Below are 10,714 nucleotides of genomic sequence, written 5' to 3'. Positions count from 1 at the left end.
GCGCGAGGCGCAGGCGCGGCTGCTGGGACAGGAGGGGAAGGCGGGGCGAGGCGGGGAGGCGGAGAGACGAAGGGGGGGGCGGTCCCTCCCGCCTCCGCGGGGGCCGGGTGACGCACGTGCGCGCGCCCCCGCGCGCTGTGTTGTTCGCTCGCTCCCGTGCCTGCCTGGTGGCGGCGGCGCGCGCGCGCGCGGGGGGGGCGGGGGGGGAGCTGGCACGCGCGCTGTTGTTATTGGGAGAGGAGGGAGGTGGAGGAGGAAGAAGAGGAGGAGAAGGGGGGGGGGGGAAACGGGAGCCTCAGTCAAGGAGTTCTTTAAAGATGGCCGGAGCGGCGGCAGCGGCCACCGCGACCCCCGTGTACTGCGTGTGCCGGGAGCCCTACGACGTGAACCGGTTCATGATCGAGTGCGACATCTGCAAGGACTGGTTCCACGGCAGGTAAAGCGCGAGGGTGGGATGGGGGGAGAGAATGGAACAGGAGCCACCGGGTCGCAGGGGGCACCGAGCGGTGCGGCAGCCGCACCGGGACCGGCCGGGGACAATGGCTGCGCGGCGGCCACACGGGACACGGACACGCGGGCTCCCCCCGCGGCGAGGGCAGCGGGTCCCGGGCACATGGGCCGGGGAGGGGGGGCAGAGGCGGCCGGTTACGAAAGAGCAACAGATGCGGGGCTCCGGGCCGGCGGCTGCGCTGCTGGGGACGGCATCCTTGTCCCTTGAAGTGGGGGTCCCCCGCTTTAGTGTGGGGCTGGCACTCTCTCCTTAAAGTGCAGCGAGCACTCCTCCCCCCCCCATTCTCTTAAAGTGGGGCTAGCAGCTTTCCTCTTAATGTGTGTCTGGCACCCCTTCCTTAATGTGGGGTCGACAGCCGCGCTGTCCCCCCAAAGTGGGGCCAGCAGCTCCCCACTTAACGTGGGGTCGGCATCCCCCCTAAAGTGCTCCCCATCCTCCAAAGGTGGGGTGAGCACCCCCTTCAAAGTGCTCCTCCCTTAACGTGGGGTCCGCACCCCCCCTAAAGTGCCCCCCCCAAATGGGAATGACCCCCCCCCCAATGCCACCCTAAAGTGTGGTGCACACTCTCCTAAGGTGCCCTCCATCTCCCTCAAAGTGGGGTGGCACTCCCCCTAAAGTGCCCCCCTCTCTAAAGTGGGGTCTACACCCCCCCAAAGTGCGCCCCATTACTCCCAAAGTGGGGTCGGCACCCCCTAAAGTGCCTCCAATCTCCCCCAAAGTGGGGTCGCCCCCCTCCGTAAAGTGTCCCCCCTAACGTGGGGTCGTGCCCCCCAAGTGGGGTTGGCACCCCCTAAAGTGCCCCCGTCCCTCTAAAGCGGGGTCGCCTCCCCCCTATCCAAAGTGCAGTCGGCATCCCCTAAAGTTGACCCGGCTTTCGGGGAGCCGCCGCGTTCCACGCTCCCCCGGGGTTTGGGGTCTCTCCCGGGACGGGGCGGTCTCGGGGACGGAGGGGATACGGGGCTCCCCCCGCCTGGCTCACGGCTCGCCGTGCGTTTTGTTTTGGAGGAGAAGGAGGGGAGAGGTCGCCCCGCTCCTCTCGCCGCTTTGACGTTTGCAGCCCGCTCCCGAGCGGCCGCCGCCGCCTCGCGTGTGTCGGTGCGAGCCGAGCGTGTGAATATAATAAAGGCCCGGCGGCTGCGAGGAGGAGGCGGCGGTGGGGATTCACGGGCAGTTAAACAAAGGAGCAAGTTGGGGGCCCCGGCTCCAGCGGCTCGACCGGGCGTGCGGGGGCTCGGAGCTGCCGCCCCCCTTCCTGGGGGGAGCCCCGCAGCCGGGGAGCTGCCGCCGGGGTAGGAAGTGCCTGGTGATTGACAGCAGGACATTTAAATACCCCCCGTGTCACAAAAACAAGGCTCCCGGCGTCGCCGACGAGGCGGCCGCTTCGCCCTCTGCCGGCGCAGTGGGGACCGAGCGCGGCGGAGCCGGTCGCCACCGAGTTCGCCGGGAAGCCCTGACCCCACCGGGGCTTTGCACCTCGGCTTGGCACCTCCCGGGCTTGCCTTTTATCCCTTGCGCTCCGCTCTTGCAGTGGAGAAACGATAGTGTTGTCTCTGTGTGTGTGTGAGGGCGCGCGCGGGGTGTGTGTGTTGTTGTTGTTGTTTTGTTTTTTTCTTTCTTTCTTTCTTTGTGTTTTCTTTCTTCTCCTCAATGGCAAAAAAAAAAAAAAAAAAAAAAAAAAAAAAGAAAAGCGCTATCTGAAAGAACGTTGCGTATCTAGGTGTTACTTAACAGTAATTGTTACACACGGATGTTTTCTTGCCACGTTTGAAGCAATAAAGGAAGGCTTTCACTATTTCATAGAATCATAGAATAGTTTGGGTTGGAAGGGGCCTTAAAGATCATCTAGTTCCAACCCCCTGCCATGGGCAGGGACACGTCCTACTAGATCAGGCTGCCCAAGGCAATTTCAGATGTTGACTCGTACATATGTGGGGTTAATTTCTTCTTTGTATAGGGGATTGTATCGACTCAAACCGCGGTATAATAGAAACCATGAAAAGGGTTTTGTAAACTGTAAAAACTGGCAAAGCTGAATTGTTCTACTTTTAAAAACAACCCCTCATTGATATTTTTAATTAGATGACTGCTACTCTTATCAGTACTGCTTGGAGCTAAATGCACAACAGGCTTTTTCCGACTAAAGTAGCTTAATATAAGTTTGTCAAAACTTGATCACTGCTTGTAGTGAAGGTGCAGGCGTCATCTAAAGGTCTTTGTACAGTAACAGGTTCTCTCTCTAGCGAGTGTTTTTTCTGCATTTGTTTATTGCCCTTTCAGTCTGTCTCGGCAGTTGCTCAGTTTACAGGCAGGCTTAACTTAAACGCCAGTCTCGTGCACTGATATTACTGGGGTACAAGTGAACTCATTTCTGAAATTGTTATAAGGAGGAAAGTATTGACTGTCTGATACAAAGGTGGGACAGACCACTCCATAGCTTGCTGAAGTCCGGGTCTGCACAAAGATCCACAGCGGTTTCTGTGCTTGAGCTCTTGTCATGGAATTGGTAGAAAAACTGGGCTAGCACTGAACTGCTTTGATAGTCTGAAGCCCGGAGTGTGGAACGTAAGCAAGCCAGCAGGAGCTGGCAACAGCTACATCGCTCTGGGATTTAGTTGCATGCTCTCCCAGTCTTGTGACTAAGGGACAGGATCGCGGGAGACTGTAGTCCTCTCGCAGCTGTGGTCTGGGGGTGCCCTTCTCCTTGGTCTAAGAGTGTCTGAAGACTGTTAAGATAGCTTGTGAAAGAAAATACATACTCTCAAACCTTGGAGATTTTGGTGAACTTCTTGATTTCATGCTTTCTTGATTTTTTTTTTTTTTTTTTTTCACGTTAAGAAAAATATAAACCCTGTGCTTACTTAAGGCTGTGGTGCGCTAGCACGATATGTAGCACGTATTACTGGATTTCAGGCTCTTTGCTGCCTTCCTATGTATAGTCAAGAGAGTGCCTTAGCGATTTGTTGGAGGCAGTACAAAGTCTGTTCTGACAGATTGGCGCTAGTCCCTTAAAATCTGATGTGATATTTTTCCTGGATGTTCTTGCACTGTCTGTCTTCAAATGACTGTACTTTGGCTTGCTATCAATATATTATCAGTATATTGATGTTATCAAATATACATTTTATTGCTTCTGGCAAATATTTGTGTAAAAGCAAATATTTTGATATGACTTACAAGGTTGCAGACCTGCATTCCAGGTCTTACTTAATCTACAAGTGGGCCCAATGTCTGGCCATGATCTTGTGTAATTGCCTTTTGCTGAACAAAAGAGCATAATGTGTGTGTGTCTGTGTTTGTCTGTGTGGTGTTCTAGGCTGTATCACTTTCTTGAATGGCTTGCAAGAGTGCGCAGACTACAGAAACTGAGATGCCGACAGACTGTCAGATCTTTCAGATGGGCAAACCCATTTGTATTTTAGACAATTTCAGTATATTCCCAGTGTTTTTATCTTTAAATGAAAATGTCACGGGAAGCTGCTTTCCCCTTTTTGACTTGTTTAGAATGTAGTACAGCAAGAATGCAGCAGAAAAACTCCTTTATGCTGATCTAAGTGTTTCAACTTTTTCTTGAATCTTGAATTCAGTAGCTCTTGATACTGAATTTAGGTTCTTGGCTTCATCTTCAAATTATGTGTATTGTGGTATGATACTTCTCATTCTGTCTCTGACCCCCTTTGTTTTTTGATGCTCACCTCAGTTATTAGATTAACTACATATTGTCCTCTTTTCTCTTTTTTTTTTTGGTTATTGTTTTCTTTTTCTGTGATATATGTAGCCTTATGCACAGAGTATCTTTTTTTAAACTGATCATGCCTGTTATGCTTCAGGAGCAAAGGGTTGTAGGATTAGCTTTGTAAGGCTCTTTGCTTTGTAAATTTGCACTGGTACCAAACTGGTTGTACAGGAGCATGGAGAAGTCAGTCAAACTGAGAATTAAAAGTGTGAGTGCCCCTATAAAACTTTCTGTGTAGCACTTCTCCAAGGGATGTTTTGTTTGTCAACAAACATATAGTGATCTTCTGGCATGGCTCAGTGACTGATAGGGTGAGAAGTTATCAGATGTGTGAATGTCAATTAGAGTAACAATATCTGCTTTTTAAAATGCCATAATGTTTTAAATGTGTTTTTTACATTAAAACCAGATTTTTTTGAAACAAAGGAAATATTTTTATTCTTCAGAGCCAAAGCAGTGGGGTAGAGGAAGGGAAAACATCCTTTTCTTGTTCAAAATTTGAATTTTTTCCTAAAATTTCATAATGATGTCAACCTTGGTGTCTAGTGTCTCAAGGAGAAGAAAGAAAGAGATAAAAGAGCCCATCCAGTCTGCTCAGCTTGCATCTTTAGTGTTTTGTGTAAATTAAACTTAAATTTGGAAGCCATGAATCCTTTGTCTTTTAAATTTTTTTATTTACAGAAACCAGCATTTCATTTGGGCAGGTTAGACGGCAATAAAGGAAATGCAGTGCTAATCTGTATGTACTGTACATATGTATTTACTTCTGTTGCAAAGCAAAATCGAATTGATTAAACTTATATTGAATTATTTTTAAATTGATAGCTCTTGATCTCAGGATTAATTCTGTATTCTGTGTAGGCTTCTTGAAAGAATTAACTTTTTTTCTTTTCCTAGAGCAGTTCATTGATGATATGTAGAACTTTGCCATTAAGCTTTTGATGTTTTTTATGGCTTTGTCATTATTAAAAAACATTTAATAACATCATTTGAAAAGAAAGGTGATTCATGTACCTTTTGAGGATGATTATTTGAATTGCAGATGCCTTGAGGCATTTTTCTCAAATGGAAAAAAAATCTGCTTCAAAATCACATCTGAGCTAAGTTCATGTAGAACATAGTTTTCTGATGTTGTATAGATGTGAGCATGTCTTCATTTGGGCTCTGAAGACATATCAAATTGCTCAACCACTCCTTAATCTCGTCTCAGTTTCAAAATCAAGGTTCCCTCTTGCAGGTGGTGGGTTACTTGGTACAGATCCTTAAAGCTGTGGTTTTGTGCTGTGAAGGCAGGCTTTCTCCTTAAGAAAAGAAGGAAATGTACATGGTATAGTGACTACTTTTCCTGAATCATTTCTTTGTTTTGAGGCTTTATATATGAAGTTCTGCATGATGGGCTTCCCCAGCTCTTTGCTGCTGAAAGAGGTTGCCCCACTCTCAGCTTTGTGCAACTATAATTTCTGTTCTGCTGGTTCAGTGCTTGTCTGATTGTTTGGTAAGTCAACTCTGTTCAGAAAGCTGACAAACCCCATTCTTCTGCTGGGTTAGCTTTTTGTTGGGTTACCGAGCTGAACAGGCTCATCAAGGGCTAGGATGAGTCCCAGACTGTTGCAAAACACTGATGAGGACTGTGTTGCTGGAGGAGATGACAGCGGGTGGGAAGACAGAGGAGTTGCCCATTTTTCTTCCTCACTGCCCACTTTTGGATCAATAGCTCACCCAATTTTGTGGAACCTTATTTTTGTGTCTCGGTCACCATATGTAATTCTGCTTTGAATCTGATGCCTTCAGCCCAGACCCATCTGCTCATCCAGTGGGGTCTGTAGAAAGCAAGGCATTTCCAGTGGAGCTGCAGCATTGCAACTCCAGTGTCATCTGTTTGCAGAAACAGGCGAATCTTCTGCATCTGTCTTAAAGGGTCATGGAGGACAAGGTATGGTGGCACTCATCTCAAGAAATGTGGAGACTGCAGAGGGACTGTTAAAAATGCCTTCTGGCGCAGACCTTCTGTTTACAGAAAATTAAGGCCTTGTGATTATAAACACTCAGGGACCTGAACTGAATCAGCAAATCATTGTCTGGTCACTAGAGCTTTGGTCTGGCACCAGAGGCTCTTGAGCAAACTTTCTGGCTTTTGTAATGTATAAGCCTTAAATTCTTCCTGTGGCAACTGAATGTGTGTTAGGGAAGTGATTTAGACCTCAAGGGAGAGTTAATGTGTTTTTTAACCGTACGTTTTTTTTTAATTTAGCCTTGTTTCCTCAGAGGCAAAATGGAAGCCTCAGCTTAAGTCCAATGTGCTGTGTGTCCTCTGCCAAAGAATTAAGTGACTTCAAGAGACTTCAGCTCTTCTAACAATACAAAAGCTGAAACAGTTTTGGTTAAACTGAAAAGAAACTAATGATAATAAGTATGCCAGACTAGTACTTGTGTAATTGGATGTCTGTTTCCAATCCTTTTATATTCTTCATTTGAGCAAGCCATTTTTTCCTTCTTGTTTCCCATCTGTGAAGTGGGAAAACTTATTAATATATATTAAAGTAGATGTATTCTACCATAAAAAGCATTGTAGAGTGGCAAGTATTCAAATTTCTTCAATTTCTTCTTCTGTGTAATAACATGTAGAATTATACGTACAAGGTTTTTTTCTTTAGAGTTTTTTTGAAAAACTGGCTTTATTTGAAGTATGCATACTTTGAAAGTTAACACTTCTTTCCTGTAGATGCGTAGTTTGATAAACTTTTTCATTTGATGTTCTGAAATAAAACAGTAGATGTTTTGAAATATGCATTCTAACGCAATAACTAGGACAAGGATTAAAAAAAAGCACTGTCCAGCAAAGATCTGTAAGAGAACTGAGGGCTACATAATTCAGCTTTTTTGATTATAATTGCAGTAAGATTCTAGAGAGTTCCTAAACAACTGTTAAATGCTAGTAATTTTTATTTCTAAAGTACAAATTAATTATTGCCTATTCAATGCTACTTAAAAGATACAGAGGTTCAGAAGTAGTGATTTAAATACTACCTTTAATTTTTTGTAATCTTACAGTTGATCTGTAGCAATATTTTTGGTATCATTGATTTTTCCTTCAGTGGTTCTTGACTGTGCAGACAAAGGTGCTGTATGAGGTCCGATACATAAAACCCAAGACTGATGATATAGCTTGGGAACCAAGAGCAGGAGAAGAGAGACAGAGAAATGGTTATAGAACATGTTCCGGCCTGTCACAGTGATACAAGGCTCGACTTGATCACTTCACTCAGTACAGGTGGACACATGTTCAAATATAGATGTCTTCTTACCCTCAGTCAGTGTGCAAGAGTGAACAGCGAGTTAACATCAAGACATGCCAGCCCATGACGCTTTGCCTGTGAAGCAGTTTTTAGCTGCTAACAACATCACTGTGCTTGAGCATCCACCCTGTTCACCAGGCCTGGCTCGTTCTTCTGGAAGATCAAGTCAGTGCTCAAAGGAACCCATTTTTGGTTGGTAGAAGATGTGAAAGCAGAAATGACATAGATCCTCAACAGCCTTTCAGAAGTGATCTGCGGAATTGCATTGAACGTTGACAATGTTGTATGCAGCTGTGTGTCAACTCAGAAGGGTACTATTTTGAAGGAGGTTATAGTTGATTTTTCTGATTTGTTAAATAAAAAGAATTATGGGCACAGTCTTGGGTGGGTTTTTTTTGTCTGACCTCATAAGTTTTTATGTGTAATTTAACTGGCTAATAGTGAATTTTTATTAGTTAGTTAATTTATGATGACTTTATATTCCAAAATGTCATTTATTGATACCTAAGTAGCACTTCAGTATCTTCCTTTATTTTTGTTATATTTAATACGTGCCTGATTTGACTGACAAGTTACAGTATTTTCAAAAGGCTCTGTTTTGTGACTTCATCTACAAACTAGAGAGGTAAGAGAAGTCTGGGTAGAGTGCTGCTGCTCAGTATGCTTAATTTCGGTATGTATTTGCTAGGTGCTATGTTGCAGAGCATGAAATATATTCCTTTTTTTTTTAAACTTATCTTGATCTGTTCGTAATGCTGTGTTCTCTTATGTCAACACAAAGGCAATAAAATGGATTAAGCTTTACAGTGGAGTATCACTCATAAGTGCCAGTGGGCAAAATCACGTTAATTTTGTTTTCATTCTTCATTTGTGGTTTCTAGCTTTTTTCTTGTGGACAGTTTTCATATTCATTAGTTGATTTCTTATGCTTAGTGCAATTCTTGGTGCACTTTCTGTATCATCCTTTGAAAGATCACGTGATACAGTGTCTCCATTCTGTTTACGTGAGGGTTTGTACAAGTTGAAGATGTACTCATACTCTTCCTGTAAATATTTGTACTTTCCCTACATAATTTTAAAATAAAATACCATTATCTTAAAACAATTCTGAGTAACCAGTGAAGACTTTCATGAGTACAACGTGCATGCTTAAAAACCAGGAAAATGCTCAAGTTCTACATTAGTCTCATTGCTGTAGTATGAAAAGTCAGTTAACATCACTGTTGCTTTATTAGCAACATAGGAGAGAGATTTTTTGTGAAATACACAGCTTTTAAAATAGCTAAGCAATTTTTCATCTGTCAGTCCTTTCTAATGTATTGTAACATTAGCTCATGAATACCCAGAACTAAGAGTCTATGGAGTATGAATAGTCTTGAGATGTCTGCTATATGGTGGTAATGTGGATTTATGTGGCTAGTTACATCTCCTCAGGTCAATTCTGCTTTTGAATGGAATTAATATTTAATACTGTTTTCTCCATTACTTCAGCATTAACTAAAGTAGACTTTAAAATGGGTCTTTCTTTTTGAAAATATTGAGTTCATTGTTGCTCAGGCAGGCGTAAATGCTGATGTTTGCCACAAAAGCAAAAAAGCTTTTTTAAAAACCCTCCCACATCATTCTGTCTTAAAAGCCAAGTGGAGTGAGGATGACTGTTCTAAATTTTTAATATATTGTGGTATGAAGTCTATTTATTTTCATTTGAAACTGTCAGCTGACATTGCATCTAGCCTGGGAAATTAATTTCATAAATTTAATTGTGTTTGTTCCATTTACATTAATGCTTTATTCAGTTGAAGGCTCTGAAAGCACTATTCATGAAAAGGAGTGCAAGGAAAGGTGACTTTCTTAGAAATGAAGTCTTTGATATTGAGAATATAGGATTGATGTGATATTTCGTTTTTACCAGTCATTAGACAGTATTTTCTGAACAGATTGACTTTTTCCTTTAGGGATATTAATGACGGGGGGCCAATAAGCAAAGGCCAAATGGGGTAAATGGAAGAGCACCCAAAGAAATTGCTATGTCTTATTACCCAGCAGTACTTGTAAAGCTTCTGTTTGGCTTGCCCAAGGTGCAGATTTTTAGTTTTTCTTCAATAACAAAAATCCTGGATCTTTTGACTAAAGGATTATGTCATGCAGTTGACCTGCAAAACTCTGTGTCAAGAACAAGTGGAAGTGAAATGAGACACTGTGGAACTTAACGTGTGGCTTTCAAGGGTACTGATGGGTGGATCTGTGAGCAACACAATAGGGAGTGGTCTAGGAGTAGTACCAAAAGAGCGAGATAGCCATGCTAACATTGGGCAAATGTTGCAATTCTGTCTCTTGGGATAGTGTTTTCCCTTCTCATTTCATGATGGGCTGCTGTGTTGACGTGCCACAGCCACAAGCCCTAACATGTTGTCTTAGGCATTTCTATGTGCTCTCCTGCTTAAGTAAGAGAGGACCAAAAGCATGTTAACAAAAAAGGTGTACAGATGTAGCCTGTTAAATCTCACATTCAGCTCTGAGTACAGTATTTGTCTACCCAGAGGGTACATCAATGTGATAGAAAGATGAGCAGCAACTTGGTGCCTCTGATGCTATGCCCTCCTGTGTGAATTGCTAGGACCTCTGGGGACATAGTTTTGAATGTCTTAATGCTGCAGAAAAATGTGCTGCTCTGAGGTGATGAATATAGGAGTAGTCATTTAGAATGCTGTTCTTGTTCTTACTAAGAAAGCATAGGGCAGCTGTAGTGTTGGGAGATTGGACTAGCATCCTTCCTGAAAAGTCTCTTATTTAACTGAGTAAAAGCAAATGCCTTGGCTGTAGCTTATATTTCCAGCATGGTCAGCTGGCTTGTGCTTGAAAAAGGAAATCCTTCTTATTCCAGTAAGAAGGATTTAGGTATGAACTAGAGTTAGGGGTGTTGTTCAAGTAGATCAGAATTTTCTGAAATGAGCACATACCACATGCGTTCTGTTCCCTGGCCCTTATTTGAGTGTGGAAATAATAAAAAAAAGAAAACCTTCTACTTTATAGGAGAGTAAAACTTTTTACTTCGAGTTATTTCTAGTACCGGATACTAAATAGACTTGCTACTACAAGAGAGATAGATCAAAATCTTGTATGTTGGTGAAAGGTTGGTGCAGGTGCCTGACTTGTTAATGTATTGAGATGCTG

General features: G+C 43.7%; 1 protein-coding gene across 2 annotated transcripts in view; it reads left to right on the top strand.

Annotated features, from left to right (window-relative positions):
• Window positions 1–264: 264 nt before the first annotated feature.
• Window positions 265–10,714, top strand: part of KDM7A (lysine demethylase 7A) — a 71,532-nt gene continuing 61,082 nt past the window's right edge. For both annotated transcript variants that reach the window (XM_054070179.1, XM_054070170.1), the window contains exon 1: window positions 265–436. In XM_054070179.1, coding sequence (XP_053926154.1) covers window positions 318–436 — 119 coding nt within the window. In that variant the 5' untranslated portion in view covers window positions 265–317. The remainder of the gene's footprint in view (window positions 437–10,714) is intronic.

The sequence above is a fragment of the Cuculus canorus genome, chromosome 1 (assembly GCF_017976375.1).
Source record: "Cuculus canorus isolate bCucCan1 chromosome 1, bCucCan1.pri, whole genome shotgun sequence".
NCBI classification, from domain to species: Eukaryota; Metazoa; Chordata; class Aves; order Cuculiformes; family Cuculidae; genus Cuculus; species Cuculus canorus.
The sequence above is the reverse complement of the archived record's forward strand: the minus strand, read 5'-3'. Positions and strand labels throughout refer to the sequence as shown.